Consider the following 23,073-nt stretch of genomic DNA (forward strand, 5'->3'; position numbering starts at 1 on the left):
ACTGCCGTTTTCAATATCTTTGAACCCTTTTTGCACCTGAACAAGCTCCACCGCCGTTTCTTCTCTTCAAACCCTCTCTGCACATGAACAAACTCTACCGCTGTTTCTTCTCTTCTGACCCTCTCTTCGAACTGAAGAACCCTCTCTGCAGGTTGGTGACGAAGGAAATGAAGCTGGGTTTGGAGGAAGTAGAGTGCCGTTTTGACGTGCATCCACATTCTTGTTTTAATTGCCCTAGGTTTGGATGTTATTACTGAAAATTTCTGAACACTTCTGTTATCACTGATGTGATCAAGTACTATGATCTTATAACTGCTCTGAACTTGCCGCTGACGACTCTTCCATGGGACTTAAAGGTTCTTGGTGTGTGTAAGACTGTTGGGGTTTTTTCCTCTTTAAAGTCAATAGTTTGGTCTCAAGGAATCCGACTCATACCGTTGAATGGCATGGATCAGTTAGACTTTGTTCTGCAACCGTTCGTTGGGGTTTCAACCTTTCAATATTTGAAAACATTCCTTGACCCAACATAGTAGATACTTGATAAATATTCATTCCTTCCTCCACCCATCCAGTCTCTAGCCATGTCGAAGTAAGTAATTCAGGGAACAGGTATCGGCAAAACGGTTGTCTACGTACTCGATGTGCAGACACCAGACAGGTGGCAGACTCAGAGGCCTCATCTTTTCCTTCCTCTGCTTCTTCTGTTCCTCCTCTCCCTCCCATTGAAGCTCTCTGCATCAACAACCGAAGCCCAAGCTCTGGTCAAGTGGAAGAACAGTTTAGCTTCTTCCGATGCTCTCCGTTCTTGGTCCCTCACCAATATCGTAACCATTAATTTATATTGATTATTTAACTTTTATTAAATTTTAATCATTTTATTATTTTTAATAGTGAGTAATTATTTTTTATTAATTTAATTACGTTATTTATTAATTATTAAATATTTTTTGTAATAATTATAAAATATTGTGTATTTAATTATTTTTTATTCGTGTTAGTTCAATATAATTAATTATTAATTAATAATCATTATTTTTTTTGTATGATTTCAATATTATTTTGAATTTGATAAATTATTTTATATGAAATAATACAAATTGAACTCAAATTTACCAAATAAATTATTTTAGGAGTAAAATAATAAAATCAGGGCATTATGTTAACAGTTTGGTCCAGCACAAACAAGCTTAAGTATTCAAAGCCTCTAAAAAGTAGAAAAGCGTCGTAGCCTTTTTCAGATTTCAGTCACTTTTAATATCTTTTTAACTTTTCGGATTTCAGATTTATCAAACGGCACCTTAGTTATTATTAAGGGTAAAAGATTAAAACCTCTCCTAATACTTCATTCAAATACTGAAACATCCCTTCATTTTTCAAATTGGACTTAAACCTCCACCCTCAGATTTATAAACTGTTATCCTTAACGAAAAAATAAATTGACTAATACACCCCAAAAAACTGGGGATTAAAACCACATTACAGATAATAGCTGAAGAGATCCTCTGATTGGTTTCATTGAAACCGCTTCACATTTGTTTGTATATTTTACAAAAAATTGTTTAGAAAAAGTAAAAAAGAGATTTAATTTTTTATAAATAAGGTCTTTTGTTCAAGTTTGCTTTTGATCAGTGAGGAGCAATGTTCAAAATATCGTTACATATTGGCCCGTATCAGCTTATCATATCATATTGGGGCCTTCCTGATACACCCCTACAGGGGGTGTTTCGGGTCAGGCCATGGTTCAGAAGGTAATCAGGACTTAAACTGACCCCTCTGTACTGGTTTTGAAAAAAAAATAAATAAAACACAAACTATCGGACTCGTACAAACTATCGGGGAGTGAATCTTTCAGGCCACCATAATGGTATTTGAGGACAAATCCAGATGAATTACCTTATCCTTATGGAATGACTTTCCATTTGATTGCTTAAGATGCATTGGAAAAGTAGGAGTCTTTCGATCTGGAGCCAGACGCATGCTAAATGCTGCAATCTTTATGGCCGATTTAATCCATGTGACCATGACGATGCGAATCAAAATCCATGGTAAATGTACATTTATTTGGAGCTTGAGTGTGTATTCATGAACTAGACGCATCCAATGGTAGTGTCTGAAACAGAACATTTTGACGACCACGCCTCACACACACACACAACATGAGGCGTGGGGAAATGTCTATCTTTGTCATTAGTCAAAGTTTTCATGTCGTTGAAAAGATATTTGGAACAAGTAAACCAATTCATGGAAAGTGATGTCTCCAACCTCAAGCCATTATTTACAGAAAAGTCATATTAATAAATGAGAGATCAACCATGGATACTTGTAATTGATAGCCATTCTTTGTTGCCTTGTTGGTACTTGGTACGCCAAGGTTACCAAACTCGTTTATAGACGAATTAACCTTCCACGGCTGAGACATTTTTTCAGACTTTACATGTATACATAAAGTACACTAATTTAGCGCATCGCTCAATAATACATTGTGGCTTCAAATTAAAAAAAAAAAAGATTATGTACAGGCTTCTCTTTTCATATTTCGTTCTGTTGGTTAGGCCTCCTTACCTGATTCCAAAGAACTTTTCACCGTCTAACAACTTTGAGCAGAACAAATATTCATCTAAAACTTTAAGGTGGTGGCCTCTATAACTATGTGGTAGCATTGAACACGTTACTAGATCTTATCAGCTCAAATCAAAACCAGCTTCAGCATTTATTGCATACATCAACTTCATTTCCAATTGTTCTTTACTGCATCATGAACGTCCACATAAAAATGCAGTTAATAACAAAATAGTTCATGAATCTTTTATGGAAACTCACTTTCATGTTAACAGAATTAGCTTACTGAAGCAATGTTGCATCACTGACATGGAATTTGGAACTGTTAAGCCAATGTACTCTTTTGACTACTAGATCAGATATGTACTTAAAAGGTCAATTGGGGTTTATGTTCATATAAAGGGGGAGGGGGGGGGGTGTAAAAATGAAAAATAAATGCAAACGATACAATCCAATTCATTGCATGGATTCACCATTTTATAACAATGTGTATTTTTTTGATAAGTATTTTATAACAATGTGTGTTATACAAATAATTGCCAAAGAGTAAAAACATGAGAACTTGAGTAAAATGGTTTGGTTCATTATGGTGCATGGTTGATCCTTCTATTATATTGGTTGGTAAAAAATGAGGGATGCTATGTGTATTCATAAAATTAGATGGAGTGATACGATTTTTTTTTTTTTTTGGAACAGGTAAAGTATTGTAATGTATGAAAATATGAGTGAATGCCAATAATATCATTCCATGTACAATGAGAGCCTGTACATTGGGAATATACAAAAAGATTCAATGAAAAAAAGGTCCTGCTTGCAAAGAAGAGAAAAGCTGGACACCCTTGAAAGCCCTTATACACTTAACCAGGAACACAAAAAGTTTATAACCTTGTTTCTAACTGAAGCTACACCAGAACAATTGTTATCAAAGATTTGGCTGTTTCTTTCCTTCCATACTTAGGTAAAGTAAAATTTTTAAGAAATATACCCAGATGCATCTTAGCTAACTAAAAATTAGTTAAAAGCCTATAACCTTAGCATCAAGCAGAAAATACATAAACAAGTTTTAAAAGGTGAAAACATCCCTATTGAAAGCAAAATTTATAAGAAGATATACCCAGACGCATCTTAACTTTTTTTTTCCTTATCTTTTCTTAGAGAAAAAGAATCCCATGGAACCCAATACCTAAAGCCCATCCAAATTAAGTGAGTTGGACCATATCTATAAAATAATGCTAATGGGCTAAATGAAGCACATTTATACCACTAAAAGAGTGTCCATAACTAAATCTTCTACTCATTAAATGTGAGGCTAGGTGTCATTCACTTGAAAAGAGGGGTGGTTACATAACCACCTTAACCCCTATTTCATCTCTTTACTGGGAGGCTAAAGCCCCCCTTTCCCATATCCAAACAACACTTCTTTGAGTCTAAGGAGTTCAATCTCTAGAGTGATGAAAGAAAGAAAAAAAGGTTATAGAGAAGAAACGAGGAAGAAATAGAAAGAAAAATGAAGAAAGAAAAAACATACATCTATTTTGTTATCTTCCTGGAGAGAGTTAAGCCTGTTTCTCTCTCTTTGGAGCGCTGTAACTAAATTCTTTTAATCTAATGAATTCCGGTTATTGATCAAAAAAAAAGAAAAGAAAAGATAAAAGAACCATTTTTCTAAATACCAACAGGTAGGCAAAGGAAGGTTTCTTTTGAAAAAATCTTCTTTAAATATGTCTTCTCCCTCATATTACAATCTTCTCATCATCTTCTCCTCTCTTTTGCTCAGTCTCTAAACCTCATTGTAAAAGAGGAAATTGCAGATGTAGAAGGAAATATCATATAAAACGAGTGCTTTTTAATTTCTAAAGAGAGTTGCCTTGAGGAACATATAGGGATCAAGCCAGATATAGCCTTGTTCTTTGACTTGGCTGAATATGGCTCCATAAAATTGTAGATTAAATGATTGAAGAATAAGGGGTAAAAACTGCCAACAGTCCATTCGTTTAATCCAACTGATTGTGGTTCCCTTCCAAGTGCAAGATCTGGAAGAATATAGTTGGATGGCTATGACATGCTATGAAGAAAAGAAATAATAAGGGAACTTGTAATCCAGGAAGTGTTTGTACTAATCATTACAAATGTACAAAAAATAAGAGACATGATGTTGTAAAGTTGTTTCTTAGTTGTATTTGTAATTTTCATTTTTATAAGATTTTGATATAAAAAGAAATATAAATGGATTTTTTTATATAAGAGTTTATTTCTCTCTGTCCGAATCAAATGGATTTCTCTGCAAGATGTAATCAAGGTGACTGTTTGTATGATAAATTGATACTAGAAAAAAAAATTGGCCTTACCCAAAAAATAAAAAAATCAATTATTTAATTGAGTGAACTACATTGTATGAGAATTTCTTCAAATTTTAAACCAACAATCACCAAATTCTGACTTTCACCATTGCAAGCATGGTTTCTTTGTTTTTACACTAAGAATGTACTGGGATTATAAAAACGTGATCTGCCTGATTCAGTTCCCTAAACCAAAACACTCTTCACTTGCATACCATCCTACATTTGTCCATTTCAGTGGTTCCTCAATTATCAACAGGGGAGTGATTTGAGAAAAAAAAAACCATCATCTAGGAGACTAGCATGACCAAAACAAGAACATAGAAGTAGATTGCCGTCTTGTACATGAGAAACTTTTAGATAGACAGATTTGTAATCCATGCATAACAACACTTACACAACTAGCTGACATCTTCACTGAAGGTGTCTTAGGAGTGTGTCTATTGCAGATTGTAAACAAGTTGAGCATGAGAGATACATTTGTTCCAACTTGAGGGGGAGTGTGGATATGGTCATTATATTTCTTGTTGTATGGACTGCTCCTAACATGTAAACAATCCAATGCTTGCCTTGACATTGCTACATCCAAGGTTCAAAGTATCGGTACGTATCAGCCCGTATCGGCTGATATGTATCGTGCTGGGAGCTTCCCAATACACCCCTACAGAGTGTGTATCGGGGTTTTGACTGGTTCAGGGGGTGGACGGACCTTAAACCGGCCCCTCTGAACCGGATTTGAAAAAAAAAAACTACCGATACGCCTCTACTGGCATATCGGGCATATCGATATTTTGAACCTTGGCTACACTAAAAAGCAAGATACTGAGGTAAGATTGTATGACTTTGGTATTAAGGTTTCATTTAGCATTTTTCACAAAAAATACACTTAAATTGAATATCCTTCATTTCTATTTATCTACAAATATACCTCCTTGATTGGTTTTCCATACAGATTTCCTATGGATCTTGCTGGGAAGTATCCGAAATCATAGTAAATGAACTGCATCATTTAGATACTTGAATGCAGAATTTAATTAGAGTAACACACCTTCTATAGGGTGGAAGCTTCAAAAGATTCATGCAAGTTGCTGAAGTTGGTAGTCGATCAAGAGTTTCTTCAGAAGCATCACCAGCAGTCCTGAATTAAACAGCTCGAATGAACAATCCAGTTAGAGAAAGGGAACAATATACAACAGTTATAAAATACTACCTTTGTATGCAGAATTGGGGCTCTAGGTATTTGAAACCAAGCAGTGGTCCTCGAGAGCATCCAGTGACAAACCTAGATAGAACATGGGGTCAGTTTTTATTTCTGCATGTTTGTACCATAGTTGATAGCCATTTTAAATTCTACTAGAAAGCATCCAAGGAGCAAGACATGAATGAACACAGTAATTGCGAGTTGTAAGAAAATATTTAATTCCATAAACCAACATGTAATCGCGAGTTGTAAGAAAATATTTAATTCCGGAAACCAAATGCAACATCTTGATTTGATATTGGATAATGGACATTGTTATATGAGTGATACATTCCAAACCTTTTGAAGAAGCGCTATAATAAGTAATACATGAATACTGGCGTGGATATGAATGAACATTGATGTTATAACTAATTTTTAGGCTGCTCAACTTATCCTTTGTAATACATTGATACTTTTGAGTGGAGTAGGGAAATGGATTTAGTTGAGACGCTGAGGAGATAACTGAAGGCATAACTTCTGAACTGATTATGTTTCAATAGAATACCAAATCATGATGGAGTATTAAGACATGTTGTGTTGATAATAGTAAGCACTCAGAAATCCTTCCCTGTCCAAAAATTAATCTGCTTATATACTTCTGTAGGGGTGCTCATGGTTCAGTTAATTGAACCGTGGGCTGTTTTTTTGAAACTGAACCAGTCCTACCACTTTTTGCAATTATCCGAACCGAAACAAACCAGTACCACTGGTTAACCAGTTTTGGGTTTTGACCAGTTCAGTTCTTCAGTTTTTTATATTTATAATATATATTATAAATATATAATATATGCATATGTTTATATATATAATGCATATATCTATATATAATATGTGACATTAAAAAAATATATAATATACATATAAATATATACTGGTCGGTTCGGTTAACCTCCATTTTTTCTAAGTTAACCGAAAACTGAACCAGTCCTTCAATTTTTCAGAAATACTGAAATGAAACCAAACCAATCGATTTGGTTAACCACATTTTCAGTTCGGTTTGTTTTTTTATTTTTTTATTTTTTTATGAGAACCCTATACTTCTGAACGTTTCTTAAGGTAGTAATTGTTCTTTGCTGATGTCTAAGGTAAAACCTTTTACTGCTTTGAAAATTTCATGCTAGCTACCAACTCCTAGATTCTGGTTCATCAGGTACATCAGGTACATCAGGTGGAAGATATATATATATATATATTAATCCCTTATTTGCTTACATGCATATGCACTCATTTATGCATGTCAAGTTATCCAGAAAAATTGTAATGAATGGTGAACAAGATGCTTTGATCTTTTCCCTTGAAGACATTAAACACTAAGGATCCATGTGGGAGCTTTGGATGTCATCCAAAATTGCAATTTGTATAGACCTATGTACAGTCTCTCAATGTACATGGGTTGGTGTATATGTTGGCAGTTTTATATTGATACAATACTTTACCATTCCAAAAAAAAAATTGCAATTTATCTTGCTGAGCATAACATTACTATCAATCAATACAAGAGATGGAAATATAGCTAAAGAATCTTATGGCATATATTATTAACTCACTTCAAGAATTTTATCTGATTCTCCAAAGAAAAGTTCTTGAGAACTTCCCAAAACATCTTGATCACATAGTGTTCCTGCCAAAGAGAAAAGTTCAAGGATTATCAGACAGTCCCTTTACAACTGTGAGATTACAGGACAAATACCAGCTTCCTGGCTGAGAAATAATGGAATGCAATAAAAATGAACAAATACTGTAACCATGAATCTAAATGCATTAGTAACGGATAAATCAATACTAGTTCCCACTTAAAGAAGAAAGAGAAATATAGAAGAGACATACAACATGGATTGAATTGAATATAACCCAAATGCATTTATATATGCATGGCTTTAATAACATATATCTCAACCGAGCAGAAAACTTAGGAGCAATATTTTGCAGCTCTAGAATCTCTGCAGCTTATACGTCAAGCTGGTGTGGCAGATTACAACAGACAATCCATAAAGTTATTCAAGGAATGAGCATAGCACAAGCAGATTGAGTGGCTGGTAGAGACCATGAATACAAAAACACAATGGGTACAGAGATCTGCAAATGGGTTGGCTGATGCTTTAGCTAAGCAAGGGGTTAACAGGAATCAATTGTATTGGGTTACATTCTAGTTTGTATGACGATGCTGAGTTATTCAAGGAATGAGCATAGCACAAGCAGATTGAGTGGCTGGTAGAGACCATGAATACAAAAACACAATGGGTACAGAGATCTGCAAATGGGTTGGCTGATGCTTTAGCTAAGCAAGGGGTTAACAGGAATCAATTGTATTGGGTTACATTCTAGTTTGTATGACGATGCTGCGGCAGGGTAGTAAATGCTACCTACACAATGGTTCTTCGTAATGCTTTGTAATACTTCTGTTGTATATTAATAAAATGTTTCAGTAACTAATCAAAAAGGGGAATAACACAAGGAACAACTAGTCAACCACAAAGTTATTTTAAAGCTTTATTTGTTTCTTTGTATTTCTAATTATCTGAAATAATATAGAACACATATGAATGATGGTATGTAAGACAGAAAAGAAATAAAACAAAAGAAGGTAGTAGAGGAGTCCTTTTAAAATTTCTTCCAATCAATGCTCTTCTGGTATAGAGTTGTCACAAACAAAGGGAACATCAAATAGTTAAGGTTGCACTCTTTCTTTGGAGAATGAAGGCAACAATTCCTATCCTAGCCTATCTAGCCCAAGTTTGAATATTTGCAAAATGAAGGCCATGTTTGGGAGTGCTAAAGATAAGTGCTTATTTGGGCTGGGACCACACCACTAAGCACTTATGGGTGTCTGGGAAATAAGCCTTAAAAAATAAGGGCTTATTTTTTAAGCCCAAAATTTCAGCTTTTTTAAGTGCTTATACAATAAGCACTTATTCAAATTTTTCTTCCAAAATTATCCCTAGTTGAATTTTAAAATACCACTTATAAAACTACCCCTAGTTGAATTTTATAAAAGTACTTTTGTAAAAGCGCTTTCAAAAGTGTACTTTTATAAAAGTTCTGTAAAAGTGCTTTTCTAAATGTATTTCCTTAAAAGTGCTTTTATAAAAGTACTTGCATAAAAGTCCTTTTGTAAAAGTGATTTTATAAAAGTACTTTTATAAAAGTGCCTTCATAAAATGCCTTTATAAAAGTGAATTCATAAAAGTAGTTTTGTAAAAGTGCTTTTACAAAAGTGTTTTTGTAAAATTTGAAAGAAAATGAAGGACAAAATAGTCATAGATGCTTATTTAAGTGCTTATTGGAGAAAAAGACTACCATATGTCCAATATGAAATAAGTGCTTATTTTAAAAAATAAGCACTTGAAAAAGTTGGGTGCCAAATGCAAATTAAGTGCTTATTCGAATAAGCACATGTTTTTAAGAACTTATTTTTAACATAAGCACTCCCAAACATGGCCGAAGACTGCAAACTATATATTCAATTAGACCTGTTCATGGGCCGGGTGGCCCGATGGGCCGGCCCGGCCCAGCTCCCGGACGAGCTTGAACACGCAAATGAGCCTGCGGGCTTAACCCCGGCCAAAAAGCCTGGCCCGCAATATATTCGAGCCGGGCTCGGGATTTGCCAAAATAGCCCGGCCCGAGCTTGGCCCAGCCCGACCTATAGACTAAACTTAAAAAACCCTAACTCCCTAAGCCGAACCTCTCTTCTCTTCAATCTTCACATCCTTCTCAGTCCTCACACTCTCAGGTAGCCACACAACCGGTGGTGAGTCCTCTCTCTCTCTCTCTCTTTCTCTTTCTCTCTCTTTCTCTCTCTCTCTCGTTTTTCTTCTCACTTCTCTTTCAAATCTCAGACACCGGCGAGGCGACGAATATAGGCACCGGCCGCGGTGGTGAGTTCTCTTTTTTTCTCTCTCTCTCTCTTTCTCAGATGCGAACTGACACACTTTTCACTATTAAAATCGCAGCTCACAGTCACCGCGAACTCAGCTCCGGCGAACACAGTCATGTCGGGCTTTGGGCTCGGGCTCGGGCTTCGGGCTTTTTATTAGGGCTGGGCTCGGGCCTAACAAATTTCTATTCATGAAGAGTAAAAGCCCGGCCTGGCCCGGCCCATGAACAGGTCTATATTCAATATCATTCTTTTATTGCATGGTTGTAGTTTTATTAACCTGTTTATGAAATTGCATCAATTCCTTAGTTTAGAACATATCTCTTTCAATTGACTAATCAGGACCTCACATTGACAAAAAGGCCAGAATGACTAGTCATCAAACTCATCACATCACTATATAGATAACAGTGGTTGCAACTTGCAACTATCAATGATGAGTCTAGGTCCTTGTCTATTTCCATGTCTACACCTGTGACATACAATCTCTCGTCTCAAGAGATCTTGTTGCTGCCAAGTGGAGTTTGAGAACTGAGACAAGTATTTGAGTCAAATAGAAAGCATTGTGGAAGCTTCTTTAGGCATTGGTTCTACTTTTGCATATTCTCACTTAGGTACACACCACTGCAAATCATGCTTACTATTCAAGTTATCAGGTCTCTAGTTGGATTATAAATATAGACTTTGGGGCTTTTGACAGCATGACCGATGTCTCACCTTTATTGCAGTCTTCTAAGCTCTATTCTGGAAAAGACAAGGTATTGATTACTGATGGCCCCTGACACCCATCTCTGGGAAGAGAAACATTACTGTGTCTGATAGTTTAAACCTTTCTTCTTTATACATGTTTCCAAACTTATATTGTTTGTGAGAAATCTTACTGAATGTTTAAATTGTTAAACACCTCTTTTCCTTGATCAATTTGTGCCCAAGATTTGGAGATGATTGGGATTTGGGAATAGCCATTGAGGCGAATGATGTCTGCCTTCTTGACACTTGCCAATGAGGACATAGTTTGACATTTGGGATTATTGTGTCCAAGTCTATGGATCAATTAATGCTATTGTCATACTCAGTTGGGTCATTGCCTTTTTCTTTCTTGGGTTTATTGTTTCTTTCATTTAAGTCATAGGATTCTTAAAAGCAGCAGAAAGAGGCTATAAAGTCCTCAATTCAACTTCTATAAGATAATACTATAAAATATGAAATAATGATGAATGTGACTTGAAAGATGAATGAATTTTGCACCGCACTCTTGCTTTTTTGAATGCAAAAGAACCACTTACATTATGATAGCCACCAGCATAGTTAGTATGGCAGCGCAGGTCTTCAACATCCAATCCCTCCAGTGAGCCTGATATCAAAATCTGGGAAAACACTTATTGTCAAACAAGGAATAGGGATTGCATATATAATAATGTTTTGCCAATTTAAAAGTAACTTGTAGTTTAAATACTGTGATCTACGTATTCATGCATGTAAACATAAATTTCATGTTTTTTGATGGGTAACTTGTAAGCTTTATTAACAATCAATACAAAGAAAACAGTCCCTTATGTTAGATTAGTTTCTACCACCTAACCCTTTTGCATACTTTTTACGAAACCATTAAGTGGTTGTCTCCCAAAACGGTTCTTCCCTGGCCCGGCTTTCCCCATTCTTCACTGAGCAGTTGACAAAGCTATTCACTGATCTATGCACCCATCTGAAATTGTTAATCAGTTCCCTTGCCAAGTATTTTTGCTTCTCTCGATGTATGTCAATGTTGCCATGTTTCCTGCAGTCCTGCTACCTGTTATTTCTAGCCCAATCCATCGTTGTCTTGCTGTCCCCTTCCACTATGAAGTTTCTTCAGTTTAGAGGTTCCCCATCTTTAACCTCTGCAGCTTGGCTTTGAAAAAACCCCTGCAGCACAGCTAGCAGTTCAGTCATGGTATTATCACCATTGCCCAAATGGAGCTCCTAGAATTGAGTCATAACTGTCATTAAACACACCTCCTATGCCTGACATTAGTGGGTTACCCATGCTACAACCATCAAAATTGAGTTTTATTTGGTTCTGAGCAGGTGGGGTCCAATTGAAGGTAGTATTGTGTCTTGAACTGGAAGAGTTGGCTACAATCTGCCACCTGCACAGAATATCCTCCTTTTGAAAAGGAATGAAGATTTCAGCAATCTTGATCCAATTGACCACTCTTATAGAGATCTCAATAATTGCCTCCTTAGTTTGCTTCTCCTCCAAGTAGGCCAAAGGATGGCTGCCCTAGTGCACCTCTATATGATTTTCCTCTTCTCCTAGGTGGATAAAAAAATAATGCTTAAAAAGGTTTTCCAAATTTTCTAGTGGGGACTACTTGCAACCAAAGAGAGCGAAAAACCAGCCCAGATGGAATTAGTAAAAGGGCAGGAGATTAGTAGGTGAAGCGTAGTTTCCCCACTTGCATCGCAAAGGAAGAATCTATGAGTTGACAGGCATCAGTTAGGTCTCTGATTTGGTAAAGTCTCACAATTGTTGATCTTCATATGGTAGCTTCCCAATCCCAGAAAAAAGCCCTTATTTTGGGTGCGAACCAGTCCGTTTCAAATGGACTTGACTGGGATCACTAGAAAATGCTTTCCTATTTTACCAATGGTGAACTAAGTATAAATTTCTACAAAAGGATGTACAAGGGATGAAGATTGAGATCAGTTCTAGATGGGCCCCAATTTGATAAATTGTCAAAAGAACAAAAAGATGAAAAAAACAGAGAGGATGGTGGGGCAAGAGGGGGAAAGATGGTGCAATAGGTGGAAGGGGAGGCTGAAGTTAAAAGATAAGGCAGGGATAAATGATGTGATGGTGAAATGAAGATTATAAGTTGGAATGTTAGAGGACTGGGGAGGGTAGAGAAGAGAAGACTCATAAAGGAAGTGTTAAGAAGAGAAAAGCCAGATGCGGTGATGCTCCAAGAGTCTAATGCACAAGAGGTTGATAGAAGGTGGGTAAGGTGTCTGGGGAGGCAGAGATATTGGATGGGCCATGGACCCGTCGTGTGGAGCTTCAGGAGGAATAGCCACTATGTGGAATGAGAATACGATGGAATGTGTGGAGGAATTAATAGGTAGGTTCTCAGTGTCAATAAAGCTGCAGAATCTGTATGATAATTTTAATTGGGTGTTGACCAATGTTTATGGGCCTAATTCGTATAGGGAAAGAAATGAGATGTGGGAAGAACTGGCAGATGTGAGAGGTTTGTGGCAAGGCCCACGGTGCTTGGGGGGGATTTTAATGCGATCAAACATACTGCTGAGTCGAACAATCCGAGACAAAGGATAACCACCAACATGAAAAGATTTAATAATTTTATAGACACATTTGAATTGAAGGAAATCGGGATTGGACAACACAATATACTTGGACTAATTGCCAGGAGAATCCGATGTGCTCAAAGTTGGATAGGTTTCTTGTGTCTTGGGATTGGGATGAACATTAGAGTAACATGGTGGGTAGGACACTACCTAGGGTCGTCTTAGATCACTGGCCGATATGTATCGGACATAGACGAGGTGGGGCCGTCGCCCTTTAGGTTTGAAAACATGTAGTTAACGATCCCGGAGTTTGTGCGAAAGGTTGAGGAGTGGTGGAAGGAGGATAACCCCCAGGCTGTGTGGGAAGGGATTAGATTTCGTAGAAAGCTTCGGAATTTAAAAGTAAAAATCAAGGAATGGAATCTGAACAAATTCGAGAGATTAGAAGAGAGGAAGGCTAGTTTAATAAACAGAATTGAAGAAATAAATAAGGAGGAATCAGGTTCATTGGCTGCAGGGGAAAGAGATGAGAGGTTTAATTTAAGAAAAGAGTTGGAATCCACACTCCTTAGAGAAGAAATGACCTGGAGGTAGAAATCAAGAGTGCATTGGATCAAAGAAGGGGATGGGAACACAAAATACTTTCACATGATTGCGAATGGGAGGAAAAGGAAGAATCTGATTTCTTTGTTAGAAGTGGAGGATCGTACAATAACTAGTCATGATGAGATTGCAAAGGCTTTGGTGGATCATTTTAAATCAATCTTAAGAAGGCCTATCTCAGGAAGATGGAAGCTGGAGGGTTTAGATTGGCCAGTCCTTGAAGGTGCTGTTAGTAGGAGCTTGGAGAGAAATTTTGAATTAGAGGAGGTGAAGGAAGCAATTTTTTATATGAATCGCTCTAAAGCTCCTAGGCCCAATGGATTCACTATGGCTTTCTACCAGGATTGTTGGGAGTGGCTAAAGGATGATTTAATGCGAGTTTCTGAGGAGTTTTATAATAGGGGGAGTGTCAGTAAAGGGGTAAATGCCATTTTTATTGTGTTGGTCCCCAAGAAATCTGGTGCTTGCCATCCTAAGGACTTCAGGCCAATCAGTTTGGTGACAAGTCAATACAAAATACTTGCAAAAGTCCTCTCCCTTCAGTTAAAAAAGGCCCTCCCATCAATCATTTCTCAATTCTAAGGGACTTTTATCCTAGATAAACAAATATCAGATCAAATACTCATTGCCAACGAGTGTGTGGAGGATTTCAAGATAACAGGAAGGAAGGGCATTGTGTGTAAACTGGATCTAGAGAAAGCCCATGACTTGGTGGATTGGGAGTTCTTAATTGAAGCATTGAGGAACTGTGGTTTTGGTGCAAGATGGTGTAAATGGATTAAAGGATGCCTACAATCTTCTCACTTCTCTGTGATGGTAAATGGTGCAGTCAAGGATTTCTTTGGTGCCCTAAGAGGAGTGAGACAAGGGGACCCTTTATCCCCTTTCCTCTTCACCATTTTAGCCGAGGTCTTTAGCAGATTGATTTCGAAGGCAGAGGAGACTGATTTGTTAAAGGGTTGGAAAGTAGGAAGGGAGAGGGTGGTGTTAACTCATCTACAATTCATGGATGACATTATTATTTTTTGTGAGGATGGAGATGAGTTAAGAGCAAGAAACCTGAGAATGCTGGTAAAACTCTTTGAAAAAGTGACAAATTTGAGAGTGAACCTTAATAAGAGTCAGGTGGCAGGGATCAATTTAGCACAAGAAGATGTTAATGTATGGGTTGAGGAGCTAGGTTGCTTAAGAAGTGATTGGCCACTCAAGTATTTAGGCCTCCCCCTTGGTGCAAATTCTAGAAGCGTAGGATTTTGGAATCCAATCGTGGAAAGGTTTGAAAAAAAAACTTGTTGTGTGGAAGAGGAACTATATTTCTTTGGGGGGAAGGATTACTCTTACTAAGTCTACCCTAGCAAACCTACCAATTTACTACCTCTTGGTGTTTAGCATGCTTCAAGCTGTGGGAAAGAAACTAGAGAGAAACTGACAAGATTGTGACTAGTATTCCTGGGCTCTTTGAAAATGGTTGGGATGCTGGAGTGTCTTATAGGGTTTCTAGTGCTTCACCGTGGAAAGTGATTCACAAACTCCTCCCATTGTTCCTCAATCATGTCAGGTTTGATCTCAACTCCAGTAACAAAGTTAAATTTTGGGAAGATGTATGGGTGGGCGATTCTTCTTTAAAGACCTTATTCCCATCAATTTATGCCTTGTCCTGCCTTAAGGGCAAACCGGTTGCTGATTTCCTGTCCCCTTCTCCATCACAATCTGATTTTGCCTGGAATCTGGGTCTCCACAGAAATGTGTGTGACTCGGAGTTGGATTTGGTGTCTTCTATCGTTCAGCTGCTTGACGAGGTTTTTATAGATCCTGCTAAGCAAGGTACTAGAATCTGGATTCCTAACCCTCTTGGAGCTTTCAGTTGTGTGTCCTTCAAAACCTTGACATCTTTTCAACCTAGGGTCCAATTTCCAGTCCAAGAAGTCTGGTGTGGCCCTATTCCCACTAAAGTGGGTGCTTTTTGTTGGGAGGTTTACCATGGTGCAATTAACACCTATGATCTGATGCAGAGGAAGAGGCCTGGTTGGTGTCTATCACCAAATTGGTGCTGTTTGTGTGAATCTAATGGTGAAACTGCTCTTCATTGTTTCCTGTCTTGTAGCTAGTAGCATCTGGGATTGGTTTTTTTCTCTCTTTGGATGCAGGTGGGACACCCCGGTGAGCTTGGCAAGACTGTTTGAAGCCTCCACTTTCAGGTGGCCAAAAATAAGAGGAAAAACTCTGTGGAGATGCACACAGGCAGCAGTACTTTGGATGTTATGGGAGGAAAGAAATCAGAGAATTTTTGAAGGAAAGAAAAGGTGCAAGCAAATACTGATAGAAGGGATTATGTTAAAAGTGACCTCATGGGTAAAACCGATGGACTTATTCTCAGATTTTACTGTGGATGATATTTTCAGAAATTTGAGGACTGTTGCATCCTCGTCATCTGCAAAAAAGAAGGCAGTAAGGAGTTGGGATCCTCCTGAATCTGGTTGCCTCAAATTAAACTTTGATGGGAGCAGTTTTGGCAACCCGGCCATGGCTGGAATTGGTGTGGTTATTAGAGATGACACGGGGAGTATAGTGGGGCTCTTTTCTGGCCCTATTGGGTGGGGGGACTCCATTACAGCTGAACTAAAAGCAATGGTCTTCGGAATACAAAAAGCCATGGAAATAGGTGTGAGAAAGTTGGTTGTGGAAGGCAACTCCAAAGTGATTATAAGCTGGCTAAAACAGGATGGAAAGACTCCATGGATATTCAGAAATGAGATCAAGAAAATTAAGCACATCACAAAGGATATCCAGTTAATAGTTCAGTGAACTCCAAGAGTAGCAAATGGGTTTGCGGATCAGCTAGCAAAGCAAGGGGCTAATAGTGAACAGTGTTTTGGGCTATGTTGTAAGATTGTAAGAAAAATATTGGGTGGAATGTTATTGGACATTGGGGTAGCCGAGGCTACCCAATCTCTGTACTAATTCTCATATCTTTTTATTAATAAAATTACTTTCACTGATAAAAAAAAGGATGAATTGAAGAGCCATTAGAACAGGAACTGTTGGAATGGTACAAGGGACTTGGAAGGGATGGGCTATTATGGTTTTACGTAATGTTCTGTTACAGTTGTTGGAATAGTGAAGCGAGATGTAATGAGTTTAAACAATTTCATGCTAATTCACCTTATAAAAGAAGCATAGACATGCCAAGAAACAAATTCAAGGATATTTCAAGCATAGACACTGCATCTTATTTCAGGTGCAGTGTTATGGGTGATCTGGCAAGAAAGAAATTCAAGGATATTTCAAAACAAAAGCTGTCAACAAGATGAAGTGTGGCAGAAGATTGTGGGGAAGCTCTGTTCTTGGTCATCGACTAAGTTTAAAGTTGACAGTTCTTTTTGTAGCTCTCTGTTTAATTTTGACAGCCTGTTTGTATCTCCTAATGGTTTTGTAGTTTGAATCTATTCTTGTATCTCCTTTGTACAGCCCCAGGTTGTACTTTTCTCTTGAATGAATTGATACTTTACTTCTTATCAAAAAAAAAAAAAAAGAAGCACAGAACAGACTTTGTTATTCAGATTCTTAAAATTGCCAGGGTGGTGGAATTGAAAGACTGCAGGCCAATAAGCATCATGAAAATTTCATAAGATATTTGGAAGTACTTTGCATATATTCAAGCCTTAGAGTGCTTTTGTTTCAGGAATACAAATGCACGGTATGGTCCTCATGGTGAATGAACTGATCAATTCAAACACAATATCTTGTAGATCAGAATTTTGTGCAATGTCAATGTAAACAAAGCTTATGACCATGCCATCTGGAATTTCCTGGATTATATATTGGGGACGATGGGTTTGGGAATGAGATGGCACAGCTGGATGAAAGTGTGTTATTACCCCCACATCTTTACTCTTAAAAGTAACTCCAACCAGAAGTTCTTTTAAGAGTTCCGGGGGTATTTAAACAGGGAAACCTCTCATCACCACTTCTTTTCATATGCATAACAGAGGCTTCTGATCAAATCACAAGGAGGGTGGCTGGTGGTGGCTAGGTTTTGGGTTGAGGATGGATTTGATAAGGTTGAACTTCTTCAAAATGCAGCCAACACCATTTTTTCCTTGGAGACCTCCGAAGAGAATCTCCACAACTTACTAGAGAAACAACCTCTTTTTTAAATAGAGAAAGAGAGTAGAGTGGGGGAGAAAGGTCCTAGTTAAGTTGCCCACCAAAATGTCTTCCCAAAACAAAACAAAATTCCTAGAATAAACATCATGCCTAACAAAAAGGAAGGATACTATGAATTGCTTTTTGGAGAGTTTCCAAAGTAGCTCAACGTGATACACCAGCATCCCATCCATTTTTCAAGCACCATGAATTCTTGTTACCACCTCATGCAACAACCTCGCCCTTGCTAACAACAATCTCCACAACCATTTTCCTAAAAGAGCTACATTTTTGAGAACTAAGTTTCCTAGACCCAAGCCACCCTCCTTACACTTGCAAACCACCTCCCACCTTATTAAATGGTCCTTTTTCTCCTCTCCTGATTCCCAAAGAAAATTCCTCATTAATCTCTCCAATTTTTTAGCCTCCTTCACAGGAATCCTAAACACAACGAGGTAATAAACTGGCAAGTTAGCTAGAGTGGCTCTTATTAAGGTTACTCTACCCCCTAGTGAAATATAATTCTTTTCTATGACACCAACCTTTTTTTCAAACTTTTCCAAAATTGGGGTCCAAAAATAGCTCTCCTTTGGGTTGACACCTAGGAGACCTAGATAAGACAAGGGCCAGAAAGAGATGGACTACTTAAGTGCTGTGAGGATTATTTAATTGTTATTTTACAATTGCTGTTAGTGTGCTGTCAGCCAGTTAGTTTCTTTCTTATTAGCTTGTTACTAGGGAGTGCCACCAGGGGCATACTTGTAATTTCTCATTCCTTTATATTAAGTTAATGTAAATAAACAAACTGGCTGCCGCCAGCTATAGTTTTGAGACTCTCAATTGTATCTTCCTCTTCTCCTCTCTTCTCTCTTCTCTTCTCTCTCTCTCTCCATGAATGATTACATGGTATCAGAGCATCATTCTAGGCTATAAAAAAAAAAAAACTGCTTCTCTCATCTGAACCTAGCATCATTCTGGGCTATTCTCAGTTCCTTCTTTTTCTTTGATTTCTTGGACGTGGAAAACAGAGAAACCTAACTGGACTGGTCAGGCCACTTGCGTCTACTTCCTTGGTCGTAACACCAAGGAAACCCTAGCAGAAGAAGGGCGATGCAGTAAAGACTCCCTTCTCTTTGTTCGATGCTGTGAAAATTAATTTCTGGGTTTGCACCTTCGTACAGGTGCTAGACAAGGTATGTGTTCTTGTATTTTTTCTGTGGCCAATGGTGTGAAGGCCTTATTTTTTGGTTTTACACCTTCATTTAGATGCTGGACTGTTAGTAAGCATGTGCTGTAGTCGAACTGCTAGTATACTATTCTAATGGCTGGTTGCTGGACTGATTACTGGGCTGTTTTAATGGCTGAACCATTACTGGGTTGATTTCAGCAGTTTTTTTTTTTTTTTTTCTCTCATTCCACATTCCAGAAGTAAATTTCTTGGGGGTTTAGTATTCTGATTGTGGTTGTTGTGTAGTTGTGTGGGATTTGGTCTGGTACACTTGTGATTCTGGTTCTTGTAGTGTAGACTCTCTCCCTCAATGGCAAATTATGATTCAGCTTCATTGGGGGTTACACCAACCCGTAGTACAGCTGGTAATGGGAGGTGAAAACATGATGTTTCCCATGCCCATTACCCCTTTAAATGGTCTAAACTACTTGGAGTGGGCTAAAAGTGTAAAACTTTATGTAACAACAAGGGGAAAAGTTGGTTACATAAATGGAAGAGGGAAAGAACCCAAGAGTGAGACAACTGAACATGATAGGTGGGACCAAGAAAACAGTATGGTGATGTCTTGGCTCCTTGCAGCCATGGAACCTGATGTGAAGAACTTTATGTGGGCAGACACCGCTAGTGAGATTTGGGAACGGGCCAAAACCACCTATTCTGAGCAAAGGCATTATGCCAAGAGTTACCAGTTGCAAGCTAAATCCTCAACCTGTAAACAGGGGAATCGTAGTTTGTTTGCCTATTATTCAGCCTTTACTTCAGTGTGGAAAGAATTGGATCACTATCAGGCTATAGAATGGAAACATGATGATGATGCTAAGGCCTATAAGAAGTTGGTTTCTCAGCAGTGGGTTTTTGCATTCTTGTTGGGTCTAAACCCTACTTATGAACCCTTGAGAGTTCAGATCTTAGGAAGTAAAGAGTTGTCTTCCGTTCAAGAGGTGTATGCCCTCGTTCAATCTGAGGAAAGTAGGCGGAGTGTGATGGTTACAAGTGAGGGGGAGCAACAAGTAGCATTGGCTGCAATGGGTAGTAACAATATGGGAAAGAAAAGTGACTCCAAGAAGGCTGATGATAAAAACAATTTGTTTTGTACCCACTGTTGGCACTCGAGACATACACGTGAGACATGTTGGGAGATTCACGGGAAGCCCAAGTGGGCAGTGAAGAACCAAGAACAGGGTAGAGTACATGGTTAGAAGAAGCCGAATACAACACATAATGCAACACATGTAGCAACCCAAGATACTTAGGACCACTTTATTGGTTTTGACCCCAAGGAAGATATCAGGAAGAAGCGAATACAACACATAATGCAGCACATGTAGCAACCCAAGATACCCTCCTCTCAAAAAGGGTATCGGTGCTTTGATCCTGTTAGTCATAAGTGTTTTGTGTCTATGGATGTGTCCTTGTTTGAGTCTGAACTGTTCTTCCCTGCTTCTCCTCAGGGGGAGAGTAGTGTGGAAGAGGAGAAGCAGGTTCAGGTCCGCCAAGTCTCTCTTCCTTCTATTCCAGACCTTTCTCCCTTTCGTGTCTTCCAACGTACATGCCGTAGAGATTAGCAATGTGATAAAGATGTGGAGCAGCCAAACATTGAGCAACTGACACCATTAGACTCCCAGGAGGTAAGTCCAAACCCTATTGCAACTATTGATACTCCTACTCCCACTGTGGATGACCTTGACATTCCTATTGCTCAAAGAAAGGGAGTCAGGTCATGCACTACCAAACACCCCATTACCCAGTATGTCTCCTATGATCGCATTTCCCCCTCATACCGAGCCTTCCTATCTGTAGTTGATTGCATCCATGTATCCAAAAATGTTGCATAAGCCTTAAAATGCCCTAAATGGACAGATGCTATGAAGGAGGAGATTAATGCCCTCCATAAAAATCAAACTTGGGAATTGGTGGATCTTCCAAGGGGGAAAGACCCAATGGGGTGTAAGTGGGTGTATACAGTTAAACACAAGGTGGACGGGATAGTTGAAAGGTACAAAGCAAGATTAGTAGCCAAGGGGTACACTCAAGTTACGGGGTTGATTATGATGAGATTTTTGCTCAAGTAGCTAAGATGAACTCAATTAGGGTCCTCTTGTTATTAGTTGCTAACCTTGACTGGGAATTGCATCAACTGGACATAAAGAATGATTTTTTAAATGGTGACCTAGAGGAGAAGGTGTACATGGTTCAACCGCTTGGATTCTGTGCCAAGGGAAGTGAAAATAAGGTGTGCAAGCTGAGAAAGTCTCTTTATGGTTTAAAACAATCTTCCAGGGCTTGGTTCAGTAAGTTTCACATGGCAGTTCAGCGGGTAGGGTTCAAGTAATGTCAGTCTGATCACACAATCTTTGTGAAGAGATGTCAGGAACAGGTTGCTGTATTGATAGTGTATGTGGATGATATTATCATTACATGAAATTGGATTTTAGAAATACAAAAGTTGAAACAATTCCTTGCATCTAAATTTGAAGTGAAAGATTTAGTTCCCTTGAAGTATTTTCTTGGAATTGAAGTCGCCCTCTCAAAAAGGGGTATCTTCATTTCTCAAAGGAAGTACATTCTTGATTTGTTACAAGACACAGGCGAGTTAGGCACAAGGCCAGCGAATACTCCCATGGATGTTGATCACAAATTGGGTGACTGTGATGGTGAACCTCTGAAAGATGTGAAACAATTCCAGTGGTTAGAGGGGAAGTTGATTTATTTGTTCATGACCCATCCAGACATTGCCTATTCAGTTGGGGTCCTGAGCCAATTCATGCACTCTCCTAAGAAACCACACATGGAGGCAGCAGAGAGAGTTCTTAGATACTTAAAAAAGTATCCAGGAACAGGTCTACTATTCAGTAAACATAATCACCTAAAGGTGGAAGTCTTTATAGATGTTGATTGGGCAGGTGTTGTGGATAATAGAAAGTCCACAAACGGGTATTCTACATTTGTGGGAGGAAACCTAGTGACTTGGAAAAGCAAGAAACAAAGTGTGGTAGCAAGGTCAAGTGTTGAAGCTGAATATATAGCTATGGCACATGGGGTGGCTGAAGTCCTTTGGCTAAAAAACCTTCTAGGGGAGCTTGGAGTTGTTCATAATCCTATGTCTCTTTACTGTGACAACAAGGCAGCCATAAACAATGCCAACAACCCTGTCCTACATGAGAGGAGGACCAAGCACATTTAAGTGGACAAACACTTCAAGCACATTGGAATAAAGGGAAATTTGCATCCCTTATGTCAACTCCAAGGAACAACTTGCTGATGTCCTCACAAAAGGACTTCCATACTCGTGGCACAATGAGTTATGTGACAACAATGGGCATGATAGACATATTCAGCCCAACTTGAGGGGGAGTGTTGTGAGGATTATTTAATTGTTGTTTTACAGTTGTTGTTAGTGTGCTGTCAACCAATTAGTTTCTTTCTTTCTTATTAGCTTGTTACTAGGGAGTGCCACCAGGGGCATACTTGTAATTTCTCATTCCTTTATATTAAGTTAATGTAAATAAACAAACTGGCTGCCACTAGCTATAGTTTTGAGACTCTCAATCGTATCTTCCTCTTCTCCTTTCTTCTCTCTTCTCTTCTCTCTCTCTCTCGTCTCTCTCTCTCCATGAATGATTACATTAAGCATTCTATTGCAGACTCAGTAGCCCTCTCATCCACATTTACACCACCACACAACTCTTATCCAAGTTTATTTTCAAGTTGGAAACACTCTCAAAGTACTATATTAAACCTTTGAGTCACTGGGACTTATTCCTTCCTATCCTCAACCTATTACTACCTC

The 23,073-nt window shown here is 38.3% G+C and overlaps 1 protein-coding gene across 4 annotated transcripts in view; it reads right to left on the bottom strand.

Annotated features, from left to right (window-relative positions):
• Positions 1-2,274: 2,274 nt before the first annotated feature.
• UPL6 (ubiquitin protein ligase 6) overlaps positions 2,275-23,073 on the bottom strand; it is a 133,244-nt gene continuing 112,445 nt past the window's right edge. For all 4 annotated transcript variants that reach the window (XM_088900285.1, XM_088900286.1, XM_010272550.3 and 1 more), the window contains 5 exons: positions 11,305-11,385; positions 7,689-7,762; positions 6,109-6,180; positions 5,947-6,036; positions 2,275-2,748 (listed from right to left, as the gene is read on the bottom strand). In XM_088900285.1, the coding sequence (XP_088756411.1) occupies positions 2,682-2,748; positions 5,947-6,036; positions 6,109-6,180; positions 7,689-7,762; positions 11,305-11,385 (384 nt within the window). In that variant the 3' untranslated portion in view covers positions 2,275-2,681. The remainder of the gene's footprint in view (positions 2,749-5,946; positions 6,037-6,108; positions 6,181-7,688; positions 7,763-11,304; positions 11,386-23,073) is intronic.

The sequence above is a fragment of the Nelumbo nucifera genome, chromosome 3 (assembly GCF_055504915.1).
Source record: "Nelumbo nucifera cultivar China Antique chromosome 3, China Antique-T2T, whole genome shotgun sequence".
NCBI classification, from domain to species: Eukaryota; Viridiplantae; Streptophyta; class Magnoliopsida; order Proteales; family Nelumbonaceae; genus Nelumbo; species Nelumbo nucifera.